At 34.8% G+C, this 26,875-nt stretch overlaps 1 protein-coding gene across 1 annotated transcript in view; it reads right to left on the bottom strand.

Annotated features, from left to right (window-relative positions):
* The window catches only part of PGM2L1 (phosphoglucomutase 2 like 1), a 47,853-nt gene that overhangs the window by 18,825 nt on the left and 2,153 nt on the right, over positions 1–26,875 (bottom strand). The window contains exons 2-5 of the mRNA XM_019744395.2: positions 6,386–6,553; positions 3,794–3,900; positions 2,898–2,982; positions 2,328–2,411 (exon numbers count right to left, since the gene is read on the bottom strand). Coding sequence (XP_019599954.2) covers positions 2,328–2,411; positions 2,898–2,982; positions 3,794–3,900; positions 6,386–6,553 — 444 coding nt within the window. The remainder of the gene's footprint in view (positions 1–2,327; positions 2,412–2,897; positions 2,983–3,793; positions 3,901–6,385; positions 6,554–26,875) is intronic.

The following is a 26,875-nucleotide window of genomic DNA, read 5'->3' as shown; positions in this document are numbered from 1 at the left end:
ATTTTAATACAGTTTTCCTTTCTTAAAATGTGTATACATTTTTTTGGCACCCTCTGTATATATATGATTACACATGCATTGACTATCTCTAGAAGGAAACTAAAACTGGAAAGAGTATTTGCTTTTGAAAGGGGTATTAGGGGAAAGGGATAGGCGAGATACTTTTTACTGTTTAACATTTTAGGCTTTTTAACTTTTATACTTTTTACCTTGTGCTTATATTTCAAGAAAAAGAAGTCTTTGAGGGTCTGCTATGTGACAAGTATGTTCAACAGCAATGAATATGAAAATAGAGTAAGTCCCTCCACCCATGAGCTTATGGGGAATAGGGGTGGGGAGGGTCAAACACACATGTCAATAAACAAACAAGATAATTCATCATAAAGGAAGCAGATAAATAGAGATAGTGGTAAGTTCTGTGAAGGAAATAAACAAGCCACTTCAGATAAGGTAGCCAGGGAAGGTCTCTTCAAGGAAGCAACACCCAGGCAGGAAGCTGAAGGATGAAAATAAGCCAGTCTGCAAGATTTGGGGAAGAGCAATCCAAAGAGAGGAAAAAACAATTACAAAGGCTCAGAGGTGGGAAAGAGCTTGGTATACTGGAGGAATTGGAGGGACAGAAAGGAGAGGCAGATGACTGCAAGGTAGTGAGCACAGGAGAGGAACGATGGTTGAAATGAGCTTGAAGAGGTCGGCAGGAGACAGAGGCCCTGTAAGCCCCAAGGTAAAGAGCTGGGTTTTAATCAAAGAATGAGAAGCCACTGAAGAATTTTAAGCAGGGAAGTAACATGACCTATTTATATTTTCAAAGATCATTTGGCCAATTCGTGGAAAAAGGACTGCAGGGGAGAACAACGGAAGCAGGGAAGAGACCAGGTTGCAGGCTAGGATGGTATAGTTCAGACAGAAGACAACAATGCTTTGGAATGGTGGAGGTAGAAGATATGGACAGAAGTAAACACATTCAACATATATGTCAGATGTAGAATGTGTAGAATATATTAGTGGATTAAATGTTAGGAGTGAAGAAAAAGGAGTCATCAAGAATGATTTTTGGTTTTTGGTTGCGGGGGGTGGTAGCATCAATTCAGAGATGGGAAGACTGGGAGGAACACATTTGGGTGTGTACGTGGCAGGTTGTGGGGGAATCAAGACCGCTGTTCTAGAGACACTGATGCTGAGATGTCTGCTAGAAGTCCCAGTGGATATCATGTAGGCAGCTGGATACAGAAACCTGAGGCTCAGAGGAGACTTGGGTTCTTGGATCTCTTGACAATTAACCTTTCCCTCCTTGCAATTCTTTTATCCCTTTGTTTTTATGACACTAGTCTCTTCTTGTCTTTCTCCTATCTCCAGCACTTCTTCTTTCTCCATTCCCTTAAAGTTGATATTCTGTAGGGACCCCTTTTGGACCTGTTTTTCTATTATATACTGTCTCTGGGCTGCTCATCCAAGTAAAGGGCTTCCAAATACTCTCAAATGCTCTAATACGTACGAGTATGGTGACCACAAAACCTATAACATCAGCCCAGATTTCTCCCCTGAGCAGAAGATCTATAGATCCAACTGCCTACAGGATGTTGCTACCCAGTTGACTCACAAATATCTCAAGCTTAGCATGTCCAAAACTGAATTAATCATGCTTCTTCCATGCCTTTGAGAATGGTAACACTACCCACTTAGCTGGCCAGAGCCAAAATCTTAGATTAGTACTAAATCTTATTTTCCGCACCAGAACAGAACTCAGTGTATCTGGAGACCTCCCACACAAGAAGAAAAACAAATATAAGATCATGGATTCATCACTCAGGAGGCCCAGACACTGGTTCAATACTGTGCTGTGTATCTTCTGTTTGCCCCTCCAGAGCCACTATTCACCCTTCTCCACCCTGCTTTCTGCCACAGAGGCTGACACATCAAATGTTCTATGACCAATGGGAAGCCCTGGCAGGAGGCTGAAGGCAGAGGACAGTGAGGCCAACGTATCATTCCTCTGGCTCTTCCTGCAAACTCCCATTCATTCCTCATGTTCTTGGTACAATATGACTCTGAAATGGCTGAAAGGATGGACTTAGGATAGGCTAGGGAAATCAAGGGCAGTGAGACAGACGTAAAGAGAACAATGAAGAGACTTTTGTAATAGTCCGTTTTGGGAAGTCATTAAAAGCCATTAGGGATACACATTCTTTGAGGGTTGGCCTCAATGGTTTTATCTTTCTCGCCAATGTCTAGCCCTGCTCCTCACTGTAGAATATATACTCAGCACATATTATTTAAATAGAATAAGAACTATGAAAATAAGCCAAGAGCAGGAGTCTAAGGTTTACCTTGTAGCCATTGTCTTCTTTGCGGTTGTGAGATGCAGTAATCATTACACCTGCAACTGCTTTGAGCTCCTGGACTGCATATGGCTGAAAAAACAATTAACATCATAATTCCATTTTGCTTTCTAGCTACTCATACATTTGACATGAGAATACCTTTGATTAAATAACAGGAACAGACGTTAGGATATAAATTGCCTAAAATCTCAAAAATCAACTCCAGGTTCATTGGGTGGGGCTCACTTCTAATTAAAGGTTACCAATAACCATCTAACTATTAGATTAAATGGCTTTTCCCCAAATCTCATTTAGCTCAGTACTACAAACATTTCTTAGTATTTTGCTCCTTTAACAAATATTTAATGAGCACCTACTACATGCCAGACACTCCACTAGACTCTAGAGATATGAGTGGTGAATATAATCATAAAACATTAGAGCCGGAACTAAATTTAGAAATCACCTAATCCATCATATTTTATACTGAGGTTTATCCAACATTATACAATCAGAAGGGAGAATATGTAAGGGTAGGATATAGGTCTCTTGCTTTCAGTAACACAACACACTTACTACAAAAGGTGTAGGAACATATCTTGAAAATAGGTACACAGGAACATCTTTGGCCAGTAAGACCGCAGCAGTAAGTTTAGCAAGTCTGAAAAAAAAAAAAAAGAGAGAGAGAGAGAAAGAGAGATTTCACTTAGTCTTACCATTCTTTTAAAAAAAGCACACCTTCCACAAAATAAGTGTTTCATATTACAATTACTCTGAATATATAGTAGCCTAATACAACCAATTCTGATAATCACTGGTTATTTAAGCTTCATGCTCCAACTTAAAAACTTTACACAAATGTTTTGAAAGGAGCTTAGTAATGAAGAGAATTGACATTTTAATTTCTTCTTTTTTTTCCTCACTCATCTTTTGATGGCTCTTTAACTAAGAAATAAAACCCCCCAAAAGCAAAAAGAATGTAAAAATGTGTTAGGTTCGTACAAAAGTAATTGCGGTTTAAAGGTTAAAAATAATTGCAAAAACTGCAATTACTTTTGCACCAACCTAATAAGAGACTTTAATAAACACAATATGCGTAATTACCCCTGAAAAAAAAGTATCAGTATATCATGATTATCTATGAGTGAAAATACCCTCAAACTAATCAAATGGGACCATAATGAGAAAATACAAGCTGTATCTTTACTCCTATCCAGTGCCTTTGCCAAAATGTTAATGTCCTAACATAAACCATGATGCCATTCTAAATACTAACTCTAAATATTTTGAAATGTTACTCCTTTCTATGAAGCTTATCCTTTAAATGCTTCTATTTCAGCTCTAAAATAAACATAAGCATGTGATTGCATTTCTATTTGACAGTTTCCTGTTTCAGAAATCCTATTACTGGGGGGAAAAAATTAAGGTTTTATTCCAATCCATCTTAATCTCTGAAACAATGAACAATGTACCTCTGGCTGCTGCAGCTGCTAGTTACTTGCCCCCGGGTATCATACCCAACGACAAAGCCTCTCTGCTTGAAGTCTGAGAAACATCTCTCAAGGTATTTGTACATCCCCTGAAGCAGATAAATACAAAACATTAGTTCCTGACTAATGCCTGCATTTTTCTACAACTTAAAATCCATTATTTTTATGTGGAGTGTGCAGATTATGGGCTCCTGGGGACCTGGCTTCCGCCTTTCTGCCCATGTTTACCAATGTGGGAACAATACCATTCAATCCTCAAAGGTGAGATGAAAAACATTTATTTCCTGGAGTTTCAGACACATTTAATACCACGGAAATATCAATTAAGTAACTCTTAAATCCAGTACCATACATAAAACATGAGGGGGGGGGGGAAGATGGGACATGAGAGAGTCAGTGTGCTAAAGAAAATTGTTGGAAGAGCCAAAAGAAATTGTTTCTCGCCTTAAGGCTCTGGAGAACAGAGTTTTGACCATTTTAGGCCTTGCTAAATCCTAAAACCGAAGCTAACCAAAAGATTTCACCTATTTATGACACAAACATTTTTAATCAGTAACATAAACCTTCATTAGAACATTTCTCAAGATGGCCGATCACATTTGTAATTCCTTGGTTTTAAAATCTCACAGAAAGAAAATCTCATAAACTAGGAAAATTTGCAGTCAAGGGTGAGAAAAAAATGAAATAAATATTTAATACTGAAAGCATCACACTAATAGCTAAAACCATTTAACAATCTTATGAATTATTTGCTAACTTTAATACTTTCATCTCTAAAAATAATACTTCATATTGTTACAGTCCTTTAAAACTACTTTCACATGTTGCCAGGTTCACCTTTATAACAACCCTAACAAGAAAGAAATGCAGATGCCACTTCTACTTTTGTCTCTGTCTTTCAACATCTCTTCAAAAGGCAGGCAGAGTAAGACTGACGACCCATTTCATGACTTGCCCAAGGCCATTCATTCAACTACAACTCAGTTATACTGATTTATTGAAGACCTACTATATGGCAGGCATTATTAAAGTAACTATGTGGCAGCACCAGATGAAGCCCCAGTGACTTCTGGACCCTTCTTCCATGGCTTTCAAGTATAATTATTCTTCCCAAGCTACTCCGTGTGTGTGTGTGTGTGTGTGTGTGTGTGTGTGTTTCCAAATTGTCTAGTTTCACAAACTTATTTCTAATGATGACACTATTCTAAAACCTCACAGAATCTCATATTATTCTCTGGTATGAAAATCCATTTTCTCTTATCTCCCTATACCTAGATTCTGAAAAGGGCTAGGGCTGAACAATGAGATTCCATCTGGCGTTTCCACTTCACACAGTAGAATCTCACCTCCTATAAATCTCTGCACTTCTACAGAAATTGATTTTCAAACACCTCCTCCACCCTTTTTTGTAAAGTCAAGGAATCTTCATTTAAAATGAAAGCTTAAGAGGAAACCCAATAGGGGCCGGCCCGGTGGCTCAGGTGGTTAGAGCTCCATGCTCCTAACTCCGAAGGCTGCCGGTTGGATTCCCACATGGGCCAGTGGGCTCTCAACCACAAGGTTGCCAGTTCGATTCCTCAACTCCAGCAAGGGATTGTGGGCTGCGCCCCCTGCAACTAAAATTGAAAGGACAACAACTTGACTTGGAAAAAAGTCCTGGAAGTACACACTGTTCCCCAATAAAGTCCTGTTCCCCTTCCTCAATAAAACCTTAAAAAAAAAAAAAAAGAGGAAACCCAATATATAAAAATGAACTGAAGCATCTCTGGATGAAGGACAAAGGAGATGGGGGGCAGGTTGGGGGGAGGGCCCTTGGATCCTACCTATTCAATCATCTTATCATCCCTTCTTCCCTGTCTCTTACTTTAGCCCCTGGCTTTAGAGAATTCCCTTACAAAGCTAAAGATGATTTACTGTTTGGCAGTATCAATTAGAATTATGACTACGGAACATTTCTCTAGTCCAGAACTATTTTCAGTATATGCTAAATGTATTTTGGCCTTCAAACAAAGTATAGTTCCTTGAAGCAGTGAGGATGATTCACTGGAAAGAGAAGTTAATTTGTTTCCAGATTAAATTGCATAAAAATTGGGAGAAATAAAATAAGTTGTATCATATCACACACTGTCTTAAAGAATTCTCAAATGGATATGGAGAACCATATTAAAAGGAAATATTTTCAACTAAATTTTCCAAATACTCTGGTTAACCTTTATCAATGGCCCTATGCCAATAAGGGTACTCTAAATTTGTTTCTTTGTATTAATTGCAAATATCAATATCCATTTCCTGGTTCAAATGCAACATAAACTGTCAAGAAGGACAATGGCAACCAAAGTAATTCTTAGTCAGAAAGTTAGTTTGTGACCTAAGATACGTAAATTAAGATACATAATGACTTCTAAGACAAATCAAAGGTCAGAATTTGTTCTACATTTTTCACTTACAAGAGCCTGAATATTAAGGTTTTGCTTTTGTTTTCGTTTTTTAGAAAGGCTCTACCTAGTTTACAAGGAAAAAAAAAAAAAAACAACAGTTACAAAGAGTGTATGTATAATACTTTATAATACTTACCTGTGTTGATTGTATCACTGTAAGGTCATTAATATAGCAAAATCCTGCCCCCATAGCAGAGCGAAGTCCTGCAGTCCCAAAAGTCATTCGGCAACAAAGTCGATCTCGCAGTTCCTTGTTCATTCCATTCCGTAACAGATTTTCAATTTGTTCTTTTGTTTTGGGATTCTATAAAAAAAGAAGTATTAAAACTTAATCAGGATCAAAAGCAGAGTCCTAATATGAGGCCCTCCTGAGGAGCCAAGAAGTACTATGCATATATCATAAGGTTCTAAATTCCACAGTGCTACTTGTTAAAATTAGTATGTAAAATAAAACAATACCTGCCATTGACTGGGTCCCCAAAGGAGCCAGGCCCTATTGAGGGTGGTTTACATTATTTCTAATTGTCATAGTATCCTTTATAACACATTCAAGAATGTTTTTTAAACAAATTGATAAACTTAAGAGCTACAGCTCCAAAATAAACCTCTTTGTCAAAAAATGACATCAATTAAATTAGAGTCTATGTTAAGTTTTTAAAAAAGTATAGAAGCTACCAGATAAATGTCATCAAAACGTGTCTACCAACTAAAATACTAAACCTCTGCAATTCAAACTGACCAGATAAGCCTACTCTTTAAACTCACAGAAAACCATTCAATTTATCTGTAGTAAGAGTTGACCATAAAAAGGTCTTAAGTGTTAAATGTGGCCTTGGTTAAGAATGAGAATGAAAATTCAGTCAAAGCAAGCCTTGTGAGGCAGGGGATGCCGACATCTACGTATATTTTAACGTTATCTATTTCATTAGCCCATACTTTAACTTATTTTCATAAATGTCAAGGATGCCTATGGTTAAAAACAGTGCTTCACAAAAAAGTAGCAAGTTTCAAATAGTAATGCAATGATAAGAACAAAACTTAAATGGATTTTCCCAGTATTTTCTTTCTAGGAGAAAGAATCAAATATTAAGAAAATAAGGTGAACCGTAATACCTGCTTAGATCTTCTAGATCTATAGTCCATACCTTGATAATGAATATTGAGAATTATAAACCAAGGTACCTGAAAGGTACTAAATATTAGAGCATATTGTACTTGTAAAGAAAAAAAATTATATATAATTTAAACAAAGGGTTTCTGGTTATAGTTGAAATTAAAGTAACCAGAGCGCATGCCACAAACTAATGAGAAGCCATGGAATTATGATTAACTGAAATTATAATCTGTTTAAAATAGATGGATGTTTAAATATATATATGTGTATATATATATATATATACACATATATATATATACACACACACACACATATATATATATATACCTAGACTCAAGGACTCTCCATTTTATAAATGGCACACACTAACAAATACATAAGCTACATAAAAACATGAATCGCCAAATATATGGTGATGGAAGGAGAACTGACTCTGGGTGGTGAACACACAATGGGATTTATAGATGATGTAATACAGAATTGTACACCTGAAATCTATGTAATTTTACTAACAATTGTCACCCCAATAAACTTAAAAATAAATATGAATCGCTACTAAGAGAAAAATCTGAACAATAAGATTATCTGGGCTATGATCATATTATTCCAATGTCTAAGATACCACCAGATTTGATACAGAAGCCAGAGACTTGGAGAGCGTTATTGTTTACAAACGAGCATAAGAATGACAAAAATTGAAAAGACTGAAAAACTTCAGTACTATGGAGAGTACACGGCACTGTAATACACTGTAACAGCACTGAACTGGGATAGTCTTTTTCAAGTGATTTTGCAGCAACTATCAAAATTTAAACTGCACGGGCCTTTTGGCCCACAGATTTCTCTGGCCACAGCAACACCTTCACATGAACAAAAGGATTTATTGATACAAAATATTCATTGCAGCATCTTACTGGTAATATTATTACCATTGTATTGACAAAGAATTTAAGATGCAGAGAGGGAGCCTAGTAACACTGAGCCTAGTAACACGGGAGGTCTAAGCAGGATTTGTTTGAATACAGGTTGGTCTGGCTCTGAAGACTGAACCATCTCACTACAAACAAAATAATTATGAAGGGTAAATTAATAATGCTTCTAATACAGAGCAAAACAACATTCCTTTCATTATACCTATATAAATATAAAAATGATACACCAGACATGAGTGCTACTAGGTTTCTGAGTATACTTCTTAATGTTTAACTGCACAGCTAGTGGAGTAGGGTCTAAAAATTCCATTCCCTGTTATAAACACTATAACCAATACTAACCTAATTCCTGGTTCTGAAAAAGTCTGTAAATTAGAGAAAAATAAAAATGGATAAAGAATCATTCTGCATTAGATGTAAGCAAATTTCTATGGTAAAAAGAACTAAATGATAAAGTACAACACAGGGAATATAGTCAATTATATTGTAATAATTATGTATGGTGTCAGGTGGGTACTAGATTTAACGGGATGATCGCTTCATAAGTTATATAAATGTCTAATCACTATGTTGCACACCTGAAACTAATATTGAATGTCAAAAATAAAAAATTTAAAAGGAATTAAGTGATTACTGTGACAGGCATTTGCAATCTACTTTAAACTCAGATTTCTCCACTATTTCATAACTAGACATTAAATTAGCTGTTGATGTTACAAAGTTTAAAAATATAGCTAAATGGATATCTATGTAGCCATGATTATCATATATTTTTCATTCAGATGATGAAATTACGGTTGTATTTTGTTAAAATCTTAAATAACTAGCTTTTATAAACTATATGAAGAGTCTAAAGAACTACAAATTATTTTTTAAACACGATTTTCACATAGAACTCAGATATACTAAATGAAAAGAAAAGCAGAAGAGTATATATAGTGTTTTAATTTGTACAAAAAAAGGTATCTGTATACTTATATATCATTCCAGAAATACTCCATGCAAACATAAGAGACTAAAAATAGTGATATAACTCTGATGAGGAAATTAGGGGCGACGTCTGAGGTAGAGTTTTTATTGCACAGCCTTGGTACTGTTTGGAGATTTTGTACATATTACTACTTATTTTATGGTAAAAACTAGTTGTATATCCATGATGGCTGAGAAAACCCACTTACTTGTATGTCTATATGAACACTTTTTACCTCACAAACCACTCTTTTCCCCACCTACAGAAAGCCATTAATAAGAGCTGAATCTATAAGACATCTATTGGAGCTTTCTCAAATACAAATTGTTTGCTTTCTAAATGTGCTCTTATTTACAATTCATTCATTACTTGAAGGTAGAAGTCTAATCAGCAAAAAAAGAAAATTGTTTAACTGATGCCAACTGTAAAAAAAAGCACCTTTGAAATTATAATGTCAGTCAGTAGGAAAGTTACTTGATTTACATACTTTTTGAAAATATACTTATTGATGTAATATATGAAGAACATTAGTTATTTAGAAAGTAAATTCATTCAATCTGAACTCAATTTGCTTTTAACTACCATATTTTAGAGTCCTAATAATTTAGTATCCCTAGAAAAGTAATCCTGCAGAAAACAGAGAGGTTTTAGTGGCTACTAACATTTTCTGTACTTCATCAGGAATAAAGCTGATTGTTTAGTATGAAATCAGTAAGCTAAAGAATACAGAATTAAAGCCATGCATTATTTTCAAATTTTACCTGTAAAACAAACATTTTCCTTTAGGTTCTAATCCTATGGATTGCTGCAACTTTATGTGGCTGAAATGAAGAAAAGAGTGTGTCTTCTTACATAAAACTCTGTGGAGTTTTGTTTTGTTTTTCCATATTGTAGGCCCAATATAATCCAAATTCAAAAAAAACATGAAAGAATTGATTTACAAAAAAAGCACAACATTTTAAATATGTAGAAATGTTTCTTCTAACAAACTTCATGTCTTACAAACTTTCATAGATGTAAAGAAAGCTACCCACAGACCAGTGTTATCAACTCTGCCTGCTATCAAATGAAAATGTTAGCATTCACTTATGAAGGATCATTTTGGACTCACCTAAGCTTTTCTGAATCTATTCTGTTCATAATTAGGGAGCTTCTATATTATTTATGTGTAATAAATATAAATGAGTATAAAAGTATATTAAAAAATTAATGAATCATCATGATATAAACAAATGAAGTTTGTCAATGAGGAATTCAACTGTAAATTTTCTTTCCTATTTCTCTTATAAACCTAGTATTTTACTAATTCTTATACAACTTGAATCTAGTGTATTAATATTCCAGTATTAAACCTACAAGCTTAAAAATAATCTAAAATATGAATCTCATTGTTTACAAGATTAGAAGTGATTTAAAATAATATAATATATATTAAGAATCCCAAATCCTAATATTGTTATACATCTAAAGAGGGGGCAATACTATACAAAAATGACTTTTTAAGTAACTCAAATATATCTAAAACTGCAAAACTGTAAATAACATTTTAAAATGTTACAGAGACTGGTGTCTAAACAGTAAATACCAGTTTTATATAACTACAGAGAAAAAATTTTTAAGTTTGTTTCTAAACAGAAGTTAAAATAGGAACTGCAATCTGAAAATCTGAAGGGTGAACATAACTGATATTTACTTCTGAGTCAGCCAGATCCAAAGCAGAAAATGTTTTCAGAACCAGATGCTTCCTTATTGAGTCCAAAATATACTCTTGTTAAACCAATAATTTTTTCCCATTTAAAGGATCTTTGTCTAATTCTAAATTTAATTTTTTCATCTTTAAAAATTTGTAGAAACTGGCATAAATTGGTTTACATAAAAGACTTGAAAGACTACACTTCAAGTAACCCTTATTTTATTATTATAATAGTTCTATTTTATTATTAGTTATTATTGTTAATCTCTTACTGTGCCTAATTTATAAATTAAATGTTATCATAGGTATGTATGTATAGGAAAAACATAGTCTATACGGTCCTATCCGAGGTTTCAGGCATCCACTATGGGTCTTGGAACGTATTCCCCACAGATAAGGTGGGACCACTGTATTAGAAAAAAGTTAACAGAGGATAGTGGAAATACCCTTAAAAACAGTAACCGATTACTCCTATAATAGGGGTACCTTCAGTTGATAGGACAGACCATTTTCTAAATCTCTTTGTATCCTTCACAGTACCTAATCTATACCTTGTACACAGAAGATGCTTAATACGGGCCCATTGATTACAGTCAGTAATAGTGACAAAGTAGCCGTATTCGTTCAGGAAAAGTAAGTATTAGAGAAAGGAAATATTAGAATAAGTTTAAATTATGCAATCGAATATAACTGAAATGAATTTCCTAATTAAATGGATACATTTTTTTAAAGATAAAGGCCTATGGACAAATAATTTCATGCTTTTCTTTGAGGCTAAATTAAGTCACAAATATACACTTTATGCAATCACTCAAAAATGTTACTTTGTTTTCATTATTACTATATCTCCAGTACTGAGAACAGAGCCTGCCACTCAGGCGCACAATTGTTTGTTGAATTAATTGAAAATATCTATTTATTAAGCACAGGAAACATTATAGGGAACAAGGAGACACTGCTTCTGCTCTCACCGAGCTCAAGATCTAATGAGGCATAAAGATAAGTAAAAGGGCAATTACCACATAGAATATGAGAAGTATTAGAATAGGAGTAAGGTCTGGGTGCGATGGGAGCACACAGGATACAGCTCTAACCCAGAATGGTGGGAAGGGTGGAGAGCACAGTCAGGGAAAGCTAACTGGAAGAAGAAGTAATATCTGATCTGAAAAGTGAGTAGGAATTGGAGGGTGGAGGGTGGGGGGTGAGAAACAAGTTGGGGGTAGAGAGATAATGAGGTCAGTACTAAACTTATTGAGTTTGCAATGATATTTATAGCCAGCAAGCCAACTAATAACTTCCCTACTGGATAACCTCTTCTTAGTAACCAAGGAAATGAAAATTAAAATAAGATACTATTTTTTACCCCAAAATTTTATTAAGTTTTTAAAATTATTAAGCCCAACGCTGGGAAGAGAAGGTATATTAATTACTATGGCAGAGGTAACAAACCACTCCAAACTTAGTGGCTTAAATCAATAACAATATATTATCTCACAGTTTCTGTGGGTCAGGAATTTAGAAAGGGCACTGCTGGGATGGCTTGTCACTGTCCTACAATGTCTGGCGTCTCCGCGTGAAGACTTGAAGATTGAGGGTTGTTATCATTTGAAGGCTTGTGATGTTGACAGCTGGGGCCTAGATGGTGCTGTCAACTGAAATAACCATGGCGGTCACTCTATGTGGCTTGGCTTCCTCACAATGTTGGGTTCCAAGGGCAAGTGTCCCAAGAGCAAGCAAGCCATATGGAATCCATATTACCTTTTATGACCTAGCCTTGGAAGCCAGGAAGCTTCACTTCCACTGAACTGTATTTCCTGGGGCAGGTACAAAGGTCTGCCCAGGTTCCAGGAGAAAACATAGATCCTACCTTTCAACTGGGGTGTGCCAAAGTTATAACATGTGGGGTGGAATGAGATATATGTATATACATACACACACATATGTATGTATGTATATACATATATGTATATGATACAAAAGATAATAAATGCCTGATATAAAAAATTATGTATGTATGTAGCCATCTTTGAAAAATATATTTTGCCACAGATGGAGTATAATTTGATACAATTTCTCAGATGACAATTTGCCAATGTTATAATATCTTAAATATTAAATAACCTGTGATCCCACAATTCTACTTCTAGAAATTTATTCCAAAGAAATAATCATGGATGAATGTTAAAATTTAATCATGCAGATATATAATTTATTTATAATTATAAGCAAACTATATGTCCAATAGAAAACTGGTTAAATAAAAAGTATGATATAATAATGCATTAAAGGTGTATATATTTTTTGTAATTAGTGTTTTGGATTTCTTTGGATAGATACCCAGGAGTGGAATTGCTGGGTCATAAAGTAGTTCCATTTTCAGATTTTTGAGATACCTCCATACTGTTTTCCATAGTGGCTGCACCAATCTGCAATCCCACCAACAGTGCACAAGAGTTCCCTTTTCTCCAGCATTTGTTGTTTGTTGACTTATTGATGATAGCCATTCCTACCGGAGTGTGGTGGTACCTCACTGTAGTTTTTATTTGCATTTCTCTAATGATTAGTGACATTGAAGTCACAATGTAGCCAAGGGAATATGAAATACAATTTGGGGAATATAATCAATAATGTTGTAAAGATTACGTAGGTTGCCAGATGGGCAATGGACTTATTATGGAGACCACTTCATAGACTGTGTAGATGCCTGACCACTACACTATACACCTGATATATATATATATATATATATATATATATATATATATATATATATATATATATATAATCATCAAGGGATTTGGAGCACAGCATAGGGAATATGCTGTCAATGGAATTGTAACAGCTATATATGATGTCAGAGGGGTAGTATATTGGTTATCATTTTGTGAAGGGTGAAAATGTCTAACTATTACATTGTTTTGTACACCTGAAACTAATAAAAAAATAATGCATTAGAATAGTATCTTCAAAATTACTTTAGAATTTTAATGGCAAAACACTTAGAAATATATATACCATATGTGCAGTAAAATTCCAAATCTGTAAGATGAATACATATATACATATAGAAAAATAAAACAAAAAAGAAACAAACTGTCCTTCATTAATGGTGATTAACCTCTTTACTCTTTTATTTACTTATATGGAAGAATGACTTATGTAATCAGGGAGAAAAGTTTAGAGAATACAAATTAATCCCAAACTCTTAATCTGTGGATTGATGTCATTCATCAGTTTAGGAAATTTCAAAGCCATTATCTCTTCAAATATTCCTCCTGGCTCATTCTCTTTCTTCTCCTTAAGAAATTTCAATTAAGTGTATGTTAGAACTTTTCACTGTATTATCTTATGTCTTATATTTTCTCTTTTATTTTCTTTCTCATCCTTTTGGCATTCCATCCTTCATCCTGACTGTTTTCCACTGACCTGTCTTCTAGTTTACTAATTCTTTCTTAAATTCTTTTTGAATTCTTGATTTTGGTTATTGCAATTTTTCAGATTCATAATTTTTATTTTTAAAAACCCACAATGCTATTTTCGTGTCATTTTCATTTCTCTGTCCAATTTTTCGTCTTCTCTTTTATCTTCTTGAACTTGGTAAGCAAGTTATTTTAAAGTCTGCATTTGATAACTGCAGTATTAGGAGTCCCCACAGTTTCTATTATCTGTTGGTTCTTCAGGTTCTTGTTCTGTTGACTTGCTTCCTTGTGTGTCTGGTTATATTTGACTCTGTACTGAATATAGGAATAATTTGAAGCCTGGGGTGAAGGTACCTCCCTCAGGGAAGTTTTTTTTGCTTACCCCAAGCACCTGAAGACACTCGTAAGCCAGGTTCACCTTTACCCACTTTTTAGGCTCCAAATGACTCAAAGATGGGATGTGGTCTGTGTGAGTGATGTTTATTTTGAGTGCACCAATACTCATAGGGTAGCCCTTTGGAGTCCCAAATCTAAAGTGGAAGTGTTTTCAGAGTCCCCACACATAGTAGGCCCTAAATTTCAATATTTGTCCCTCTATCCCAGCAAAGCTAACAAAAAGACTGCTAAACCTCTTGGGCTTTTATCCTGGATCAGAAACATGCCCAGAGCAAAAGTAGCACTTAAAGGCTAAATTCAGTTCTCTAAATTTCTGTCTTCTTCAGGATTGTGGCTTGGAATTTCCCTCTTCTTCCAGATCTTGAACTGGAAATTCTTAGCTAACTAGTTGAGTCTTCAATATCTTCAAATAGATTTTTAAATCTATATTCTGTCTATTTTTTCTAGCTGTTGGAGGAAAGCTGTCCAAATCACTTTATCTGTCATTACTAGAACCGGAAGTCTTTTTCCCATATAATATTGCACTACATGGTACAGCTTTATGTACATTTAACTAACACATATTCAACAATATGTACTTAGTCCTACCTCCCAAAGCAGTATTAAAAATTGTATTTTGTGCAGGTGCTCTATCATATATGGTGAATTAATATATAGATTATGTATGACCATATATTATTGTTTAAGGTTAAATACTTTAAATCACGTATTTTTTAAATTGCCAAGGTTTCCAAGGGTAACTTTTCACTTCATGAGATTTTAATTATTTATTGACTTTAGAATCTATTTCCCAAGTAAGACAAGACTCCATTGTACCAGGAATGTTCTGGTATAAGTTACCTATTAGGGTTACTACAGACATATTTTTATTTTGAGAAGGAGCTTAAACAGGATGATATTTAAGTCCCTGTCAACTGAGACTCTACAAACCTATATTTAATTTAATTTTTAACAAAGATTCATGGCTCATGTTTAATATGTTTTGGAGTGGTGAAAATACTACCAATCGGAGAACCCTGCCCATCAGCATGAAAACTACCAACACAGGAAACAATAACATGGTTTTTTTGTTTGTTTGTTTTTTCAATAAGGCCCAATTTTCATATTCTTCTGAAATCATACTACAATTATGGTCTGACTGCATTTCTCAAAAATTAAATATCTCTCATGTGCATGTCATCTTTACCCATGCTAATAATACATAAATAATCCAAAAGAAATAAAAGCTACCTATATGTAAAATGATGCTCTCAGCATTATTTAAAATAGTTTTTAAAGATCAGAAACACTTTAAGCTGTCCAACAAACAGGAAATGGTTAAGTAGAATAGATCTACCAAATATTATGCTGTCGATAAAATTATAGTTATGTTCTACATGATAAAAATTACATAAATAAATCCAAAAGACAACCTGAAGAAAAAACATTTGTAACATGTGACAAATAAACCAAAGGTTTATTTCTTTAACTGTAAATAAAAGATCAATGACTTAAAAAAAAAAAATGGGCAAAATATATGAAGACAGTTAAAAAAAAAAAGGAAATACAGGTATCTTTTAAATATATGAAAATATACTCAGCCTCTTTGTAAGAAAAATGGAAATTAAAACTAAAATAAAATATAATTTTCACTTTCACATTGGCAAAGAAAAACATTTGATTCTACACTGTGGAGTCCAGAATGTGGGAGAGTAGGAACTTTTATACATTGCTGGTAGAAGAATAAACTGGCACACCCTCTCTGGAGGGCAATTTGGCAATATCTATCAAAATTTTGTTTTATTATTTTATTGTGGAACAGTGGTGTGTTTTTCCCAGGACTCATCAGCTTCATCCAAGTCAAGTTGTTGTCCTTTCAATCTTAGTTGTGGATCTTAGGGCGCAGCTCAATCTTAGGGCTCAGCTCAGCTCCAGGTCCAGTCGCTGTTGTTACTTGCAGGAGGCGTAGCCCACCATCCCTGTGAGAGTCAAACCAGCAACCCTGTGGCTGACAGCCCACTCTCCAACCAACTGAGCCATCTGGCCACCAGGGAGCTCAGCGGCAGCTCATTGACTTCATTCTAGTTGCAGAGGGCACAGCTCACTGGCCCATGTGGGAATCGAACCCATAGCCCTGTTGCCCAGAGCTCGTGCTCTAACCAACTGAGCCACCCATCCGCCCTTATCAAAATTTTAAATGCACATAATCTGATAATCTGACTCAATAATTCCATGTCTACAAATTGATCCCATAGAGATACTTACACACAGCTCTGAATATATATGCACCAGAAGCAATTCCTTGATTGTAATAGACAAAAAAACAACAACACTATAAATGCCTATGAATAAGAGATTGATCAATTAGTTTGGCATATCAATTCAATGAATAACATCCAGCTGTTATAAAGAATGGAGCAGTCATATATATATATATATATATATATATATATATATATATATATATATATATATGCTGATAAAAATATTTTAAGTGGGAAAAAGAGCAAAGGGCAGGACACTGGCAGGATAGTATACTACCGTGTTTCCCTAAAACTAAGACCTAGCCGGACAATCAGCTCTAATGAATGTTTTGAAGCAAAAATAGTAATATAGTATAATATAATATAAGACACGGTCTTATATTCATTTTTGCTCCAAAAGATGCACTAGAGCTGATTGTCCAGTTAGGTCTTATTTTCGGGCAAACAAGGTATTAATGATAGTAGGGGGAGAGGTTAAATATCTGTGGAATTTATACAAAAAACTAATAATAGTATTTCCATTATAGTCCGGGAAACTAGATAGGTATGGGAAAACAATTTTCTTCATGAAAAAACATAAAACCTGATTAGAATTATAAACTTGAAAGAAAATGAATCAGAAAACTTTCCCACAAAGAAAGCTCCAGCCTCAGTTGTTGTTTTTTTAACTTTTATTTATTTAAGTGTGTTTTTCCAGGACCCATCAGCTCTAAGTCAAGTAGTTGTTTCAATCTAGTTGTGGAAGGTGCAGCTGACAGTGGCCCATGTGGGGATCAAACTGGCAATCTTGTTAAGAGCACCGCGCTCTAACCAATTGAGCTCACTGGCCACCCCCACCCTCGGTTGGTTTTAATGACAAGTTCCAAAGCATATTTAAGAAAGAAATAACTAAAATCTTATTAGAACTCTTCCAGAGAAGATAAAGAGAGGTACACTCATCAACTTTTTTTACCTGTCTAGCTTAACCTTGATACAACCACCAAACAAAGACACAATTAGAAAGAAAAATCATAAGACTCACTAACAAACACAGGTGCAAAAATCTTAAATAAAATAGTATCAAATCAATCCAGCAATATATAAAAGAATAATATATCATGACAAAGTTGGATTTATACCAGAACACAAGGTTGGCATGATATTTGAAAATCAATCAAGGTTATCTATAACATTGACAGGTTAAAAAAGAAAAATCATGTGACAATCTCAACAGATGTAGAGAAGGTGCCTGATAAACATTTATTGGTAAACAAGTTATATATATAAGCTCAGTGTGTGTGTGTGTGTGTGTGTGTGTGTGTGTGTGTGTGTGTAAAGATCCTGTTAAAACCCCTGCCGCCAGAGATCCCTTTAACTAGATGGGCCGTGTCCAACTCCAGCTGCTATAGGTACTACTGCTTTGAGTTCACACATACAGCTCTTCTCTGGAGAACTGTCCTGGGATAATCAGAGCCAGCTTGTGCAGAATACCTAGGGGTTACACACACCTTCTCCAATGGTCAACAGCCAATGACTGTTTGGTGCAGGTTGTAACTGTTGTGCCATTAACACTCCCGAGAAGCACAGAATCAAGCTGAGATTAAACTTCACCTGAAAGTACTGTATCGTTGCATTGTTCTTTCCTTTCCCTTTCCTGATTCTCTCACTCCCTTACAGGTTTCTCCTGAGAGCACTCCTTTTATAAATCATTTGCACAAGAATCCTAATCTCTGCTTCTAGGGAATTCAACCTTGGATACATATGTGTAAAAGTATACATTTGACCCTTGAACTAGGCAGGGGTTTGGGACACTGAACCCCATGCTGTCAAAAATCGGCATATCAATTTTGACTCCTCTAAAACCAGTCCCATAGTACTTGTGGGAGATCGATTCCAGGACCCCCGCGGATACCAAAATCTGTGGATGCTTAAGTCCTCTATATCGTATGAGGTAGAACAAGGCATACAGTTGGCTTCCACATTCATGGATTCCCAACCACGGATGTGAACCCTCGGGATACAAAGTGCCAACTGCATATGTTTTGAAAAATCCACATATAAGTAGACCTACACAGTTTACACCCATATTGTTCAAGGATCAATTGTATACATTTTTAACTTTTAGCACACAAGGAAGAGGAAGGAACTTCCTGAATCTGATAATGGCTAGCAATAAGAAGGAGAAAAGAAAAACCTATAGTCCTAGCCAAAGCTATAAAGCAAGAAAAAGAGACAAAAAGTACAAGAACTGAAAAAGAAGAAACAAAGCTCACATATTTGCAGATGAAATGATTGAGCACATAAAAAAATCCGTAAGAGTAAATAATTTTTAGAATTAATGTTAGAATATAGTAGGGTTGTTTGATACATGGTCAATATTAAGATGTCAATTGCATTTCTCTATACCAACAAACAGAAAAAGAAATAATTGTAAATGACACAAAAAAACATATACCATCTGTTTCCTATATGGTCAAGTACACTGCAACAATATCTGACCTTCCCACAGATAGCAACTATAAACTCTAGACAAAATAGAAAAACAAAGAAAACAAAACCAAAATCCACAAAGACCTGAAGGTACTGGATGGAGAGTGAACAAATGCAGGCTTAATTCTACAAGGGAGTTAACACTTGGGAGAAGGACCCAGCACAGGGAGTTTCCCATTTTTATGGCTTTTAATTTGAGGGCAGGTAATCGTGAGAGCCACGTGCAGTGGCTAAAGCACCAATGAAAATCCCACGGTCCTTGTGGCCTGCAGAACCAGAGCACTGAGTTCAGGACAACCACAGCCACTGGAGTGTATGTCCAAAAAGCAGAGAGTAGAGAGGGAGATCCCCACGTTCTGCACGTAAACTCTGCCCAAATCTCTGGCTGACTCTTGTACTGTGTATGTGTGGGACAGACTCCAGCTAAGAATAAAAGAATAAATTGAGATTCGGCCTCTCAAGAAACAGAGTTTGCAATCTAGGTTGACCAAGTTAACGACCTGTTTAAACACAAAAGAATCAAAAACTCTCAATACTTGAAAGATGCTTGAATTCTCAGTGGATTTATGAAGCAGGGTTTTTGGTTTTTTTCGGGGTTTTTTTAACACATGCAAATTACCAAAGTACTAAATACCTGTTGGTGTGAGTTGTATTGTAGTATAATGTCAACTCTCTTACTGTTAAGTTTTTCTTTGTAATTATGTAAAAATTCCTTGACATTTGGGGGAGAAAATATTTAAGTCATTTATTTTATGTAAGTACGAATTTAATTTTACAGAAATCACAAATGGATCTTATTTTTGTAAAGTATGACATTTCTACTTAGAGAACATCAGTCTGCATTAGCTGTTATTTTACTGTTGGCTTTCATTCTGTTAAGGAACTATAGCTTCTGAAAATCTTATAGTGTACCATGTAGAGATAAGTTAATAGTATTCACATTTTCAAAAGTTATATACTAAGTATTTATATATTATAAGAAACGTAATACTTCAATTTTGTTTGAGTGATTTCAGGTACTGAAATAGTTTTGACTGAGTGATTTTTGTTTTTAAAAAAGGAGCTGTTTAACTTCCAGGGCTATCTTTATTTGATAAGTGAAAAGCAAAACAATTTTTTAACAAAACAGAAAATTTAGACAAAACCCTACTATTCCTAGATATATGCCATGGTTACTTTGGGGAAAGGAGGAGAATGGGATCAGGGAAGTAAATATGGGAATTTAAACTAAATCCGTAATTTGCATATTTCTTTTAAAAGATCTGATTCAAATTTAGCAAAATGTTATGATGTAACAAAATGAGAAGCTTATTCTCTGTGTTTTCAAAATGAGAGAAATCAATTTGTTAATAAGTCTCATTACCTCTTCTTTAACTTTCCTAGAAGGCTCTATAGGCATCCTAACGTACAGCTTTGACATCCATATTTCTAGAAGAGTCTCCAGGCTACCTTCCACAAATCTAAACCCATCACATCCTAATTACATACTGCCGCCAGATTAATCATCCAGGAACCAACAGTAGAGTCCAATTCTGGTGACATCAAATGTAAAGGTTAGGCAGGATGGGATCAGATCCCAAAGGGCAGAGAAGTTCCAAACCTTTTTGAATTCAAGTACTGTCTCTATTTCTCTGAGCCTGAGCTTGTGTATAGGTAAAAAAAAATGGTAATAACTATCTCAAACAAACCTTGGGAAGATTAAAAGAGACATTTTACATGAAACCATCTAGTACCATGTCTGACATATGGATCACTCAAAAAACACTAGTTTTCTTTGCTCTATTCTTAACCACCACAGCAGTCTAAAACATATGCTATATACTTGAGTTTAAAGAAAATCTCTTCATTGTTCTTGCATGCATTGTTCAGTTTCAATTCCCTGATCCGTTCATTTTCCATTTTATTACTTTATTTCCCCCACCTTAAGTTTTCTGCCTCTCTACCCATCATCTATTCCTATCCTACGCATCCTTCAAAGTCCAGATCAAATTCTACTTTTTACAGATCTTCCTGACTTTGAACTCCCATTGCTCTTAAAAACCAGCCGCAGACAGTTGCCCACTTAGTTGTCCTTAGTTTATATTTTAAATTTTATTTTTAATTATTAATTACAAATGACAGTTACCCTGTTTTAAAAACATACAAATAATATAGATAAAGCTTTGACTATTACCTTCATTCCCAGACCCCTGCACTTTGGGGAAACTAGTCTTGTTTGTAATGTATCCTTCCAGAACTTTATGTACATCTATCTACATACTTATAGAAATGCAGTTTTGCTTTATTTCTTTTTATTATATATATATACATATTACATATATTTATTATATATATGGTATTAAATTGTACATGATGCTCTAGAAGTTATTTCACTGAATACGCGTATATCTTGGAGGTCCTTTCAATACATGTAGATTTTATGTTATTCTTTTCAACTGCTGCAGAGTATTCCAGTTTATGTATTCTCTCCCTTATTGGTGGGCATTTAGGTATTTTTCTAATTTTTACTTGCATAAATAATGAAATATATCAGAGGGACACTGACATGAGAAAATTCTGCAGCAGAAACCACAAAATAAAACCACTACTTATACTGAATGTATTGAAGAGATTTTCTAAGGAGGTTCTGGTTAGCTGAAAGTTAAATGCCTTTGTATCTGAGAAGCATAGTACTTTTCATTTACATTATAATTTTCATATCCTTTCGGGCATTAAATATGGCCATTTCCATAGTTTTGTTTGGTAAGATACAGTATTCACTAAATTATTTGGCATAAAAGATCCCAAGCAGGATTGTATACACATTACTGTTCATTTTTCCCACCAGCATTTAATCATTGTTTCCATTAACTCCCAACACCAGAGGGCAGCAGCCTCAGCACTAATTAGCAATAAAGCAGAGACTAACTCACTAATGAAAAATTACTCCTTTAGTAAAATCTGCATTAATTACTAATCAACCTTCTACTTTGGGGAAATAAATATTTCTGAAAAACAGTACCTCCATACAAAATAGTAAAAACAATTAATTAAGCACATAATACTTGTTTTCATTACATAACTTGATCCTTGGTTAGTTCCTGATATCCACAGATTTTTCTAGAAAGTTGGTATGGGTTTTCTCTGTTTTTGTATATAATAGATATGTTTCTGCCAATCTCCTCCTAAATAGAACAGCCAGTTGGGATCTCTTTGTTGTGAGCTGGGCTTATTGTTCTGCAGACTTTGTCAGCACTAATTTCATTATGTAAACTTTCAAAAGAATAACGAAAACTAATAGTATAATGAAATGTAGGAGGGGTAGAGAATAGTGTGAGCGAGCTTCCATTTTTCACAGCACATATTTGCAGATGATATCTGAAATAAATCAAAGAATAGTGGTAATAGCATATTATTTAGTGTTTTGATGAGAATAACTAAAAAGTTAAAAATGGCTTCTAAAGAGTAAATTGAGAATGAGAAGAGCCAAACATTGCTTTCCATTACAATCCCTTTTGTACTATTTTTATCATAAGCATGCAATTCATTTGAAATAAATGAAAAATAAAATGGTAAAAACTGAGGAAAAAATGTAAGAAATTTGGAAATAAAAAGAAAAAAGTCATGGATATCCACGCATAAGTGAATCCAACACAGTTCAAACCCATGTAGTTCAAGGGTCAAATGTAAAGCCTTTCTATGACCTGGTCTATACGCAACTTTCCTTTTTTTCTTAAAAAGAAAATAAATCCAAACCCTCAGTCATATGTACTAAATTTCATGGACAGAAGGAGAATGTTGTTGCCAAGGAGACTAAAGCAATTGTTGAGCAGCAAATTCAGCTCTTTAAAAAAATTTCCCAATAATTTATTTATTCTGCTGAATATTACATCCCACTCCAGCTTTTAGAAAAGCCTATCAAATGGTTTTAATGAGGCCCTTGAAACTTGGTTTCTGATGTCACTAATATTTACTACCTAAGTATTCAGATTATAGAGTCTAGTACAGTGATGAGAAAATCAGAGTAAAGGCCAAATGACCTGGGTTCTAGTTCCAACTCTACCACTTAAAAGCCCTATGTCCTTGAGCCCGTCATTTTCCTTTTCTGAAACTCAGTTTCTTTCCTTGTAAAAATGAGGATAACTACTACCCAGCCTGCCTACCGCACAGGTTGCTGTGAATATCAAATGAGATTTAGAACATTTCACAAAGTTTGAAACACTAAAATTCAAGTAATAAGTACAAATATTTCCCCAAATTAATAAAGCCATATGTACTCTGTACTCTTCACTGATTAAATGCCAAATTAAGTAAAGTATTAGAAAAATGTGAACAAAACAATGTAATATAAACTGTTTTGTAAAAACTGGATTGAACTAGATGGCAGATCCAAGCTCTGGTCCAGGCTCCGCCACAACTGGATAATTTCCACAAATTCTTTGGGTCTCTCCACAATGAAACTGGACTAGATTACCTTTGGAGAGGTGCTTCATGGGTGTATTTTCCATCATACAATAATGATTTAAAAGAGAATTCATTCGCCACTTTTTTACCTGGGCTATGTTGTGATTGAAAAAACTTCACTACGAGATGTCTGAAAACCACTGGCTTCGATTGAAGTCGCTTATTTCTATTATCAGGCATTTCATAACCCTAACCTAACCTAATCTAGCTTTAACTTCACATTCTACTCTTTCTCCACATAGACTCACTTTCTAAGACTAGAATGTTCTACTCACCGTTTCTCTAAATGTCACGGCCTATTTCTGCCTCCACATTGTGGTCAGTACCAGTATACAGCTGTGGCTGCTACAGCTGGCTGAGCAGCTCTGCCCTGTGGCTGGTCTCACTCCCACTCAAACGTGGCCTGTTCTTAATATCTTGGACATAAGTTTGCTTTCAAAAGTTAAAACATACCGTAGATCAGAAACAGGAGATAGTTGTCATGTTAAACAAAACCTGGCTTCTAGGCCAGCAAGACTTGCTGCAATTTGATAGAATGTATGAAAACGTCAACAGAAAGAGGAAGCCTTAGTCAGCCCTAGAGCACAGAAGGGTCACAAATGACACTGCAGAATTGTCATCTGTGCACTGCCTGGAAGAAGAACATCTTGGTCATGTACTTGTTCGGTTCTAGCAGTAGGAGAGTCCCACCCTACCGATGGAGGCATTCATTCACTTATTACAGGCGGATACTGTTAAACATTTATGCCATACACCTGACTTGTGATTGGAATTTATCACTAAAAACCTTCCAATTCTTTGACTACTCTTACGGTGCATCTAGTAAATGCCCTGATAGAGACAAATCCACTACTATATCTGTACCATAAATTAATAAAATAGCATTCTGAATTCAGTATCAGTTTCTTGACCTTAAGTAGGGTGAGTCCATCCTGAGACAAGACAGAATAACAAATTAGTCTGAAGGCATAGAAACCAACGGTCAGATCTTGGACTGCAGTAAATTTACCAACAGAATGCCCACCATAGAAAGTACACGGGATACCCCAATAAACTGCCCCAATAAACACCCTGTCTTGTTGCACTAGTTTCTTTTTAACACACATACCTTTATTTATTCAAGGCCACTAAAAACATACTATACAATTGACTCGGACACAGGTGTTAGGGACACTCACCCCTCTCCCAATTCCCCCCAGTCGAAAATCCATGTATAACTTTTGACTCTCCCAAAACTTAACTGTTAATAGCCTACTGTTGACCAGAAGCCTTACTGATACTAGCATAAACAATTGATTACCACATATTTTGTCTGTTATATGTATGATATACTGTATTCTTACAACAAAGTAAGCTACAGGAAAGAAAATGTTAAGAAAATCATTAAGAGAAAATATATTAATAGTACTGTACGTATTTATTGAAAAATATCCACATATAAGAGTATCCACACAGTTTGAACTGATGTTATTTAAGGGTCAACTGTAAAGCCTTTCTATGACATGGTCTCTACATGCCTTTCCAACAATTTCTCTCTAAGCTATACCAAAAACAAATGTTCTAAATACACACATAAAGATTCAGTCTCTGCTTAGAACAGTCCTCCTCTCCATGTTGGTAAATCAAAATTTTAACTCATTCTTCAAGTTCGGCACAAGTAACACTTTCTCATGAAGACTTTTCAAAGTACATCACACCACCAAGGCTAAAACTAGCAATTTTGGTGACTCAGGCAAGTAGCAAATTGCCCTCGGATCAATTTATCACTTATTATGTATTAACATCTCACTAGAGTCATTAAGAATCAGTGGCATTTGATAGGTGCCTTCTTTTCACTAACTAGGTACTAATCACGTATTAAACTCAGTTGCTCTATGCTAAAAGCCTACACATGCTGCCAACGTGTAATGTAATAAATGCTGTTAAGTCTGATCCCTTATTTTACATTTCTGCACTCTCCATTTCAGTGCCCTGGGACATAGCCTAGCTTACCTACACTATCAAGCCACAGTAGATACACCTTTATTTACCAATTAAAAATATTTTCTCCCATTGAGAGAGGGATTAAGTAATCATTTATTATTTTTATTAAATAATTATTATAATTATTTAAATCTATTCTTCTGTTAATGACACTTATTACTTGTTCTATGTATTATGTTTGTGAACTTTTATCTTCCATCCTATGTTCTTTAAAGATATGATCTATATCTATTTCATCTTTGTATCTCCCACAGGTTTTTCAGCCAATGCCTTGTATACAGAGGGCACTTTAAATATAAATCAAGAATTTCTCTTCCACTTTCAACGAAGGCTGTTTTCATTCTTCTTCTATGTATCCTATCTTTATTTATAGAGTTTTCCTTGACCATCCAGTCCACAAGTCACTCTTACTTTTGAACTCCTAAAAGAACTGTCTATAAACCATTTAATTGCCACCAATGCTACTCTAGCATTATCTTTTTATGTTTACATGCATTTTATAGTCTTTTTATATTTCAGTATATCTCAACAATATCTAGGCACAACAGAGACAGTCTTTAAAAAAAAAAATCAAGAGACTTATTAAGAAAAATATAGTCAAAACTAGCACCTAAAGAGAACAAAAGATCTCATTCATGGCAATGAAAACTAAACTCCTAATGTTGACGGGCTAAAGGCTTTGACATACATTATAGTTACTAGTAAATTAAATTGTGTTGGAATTCTGCAAGTGTCTTTGAATTTCATAAATCTTCCTTTCACTTTAGGGAGATGTAAGTACAACCACATTCATTTACTGACAATACCAATGATAGCAGATGGCTTTAAACAAAAACAATTAACTATGTTAAACATATAAGGAAAACATTCATTTGTAATTTTGTTAATTTTCCCTGCTGAAGATATTTATATAGTCAGTTTGTATTATATATCATTTTACAGGATGCTATGCCTTAACTCT

Source organism: Rhinolophus sinicus, linkage group LG06 (genome assembly GCF_036562045.2).
Source record: "Rhinolophus sinicus isolate RSC01 linkage group LG06, ASM3656204v1, whole genome shotgun sequence".
NCBI classification, from domain to species: domain Eukaryota; kingdom Metazoa; phylum Chordata; class Mammalia; order Chiroptera; family Rhinolophidae; genus Rhinolophus; species Rhinolophus sinicus.
Note: the sequence above shows the minus strand (reverse complement) of the source record. Positions and strands in the feature narration are given on the sequence as shown.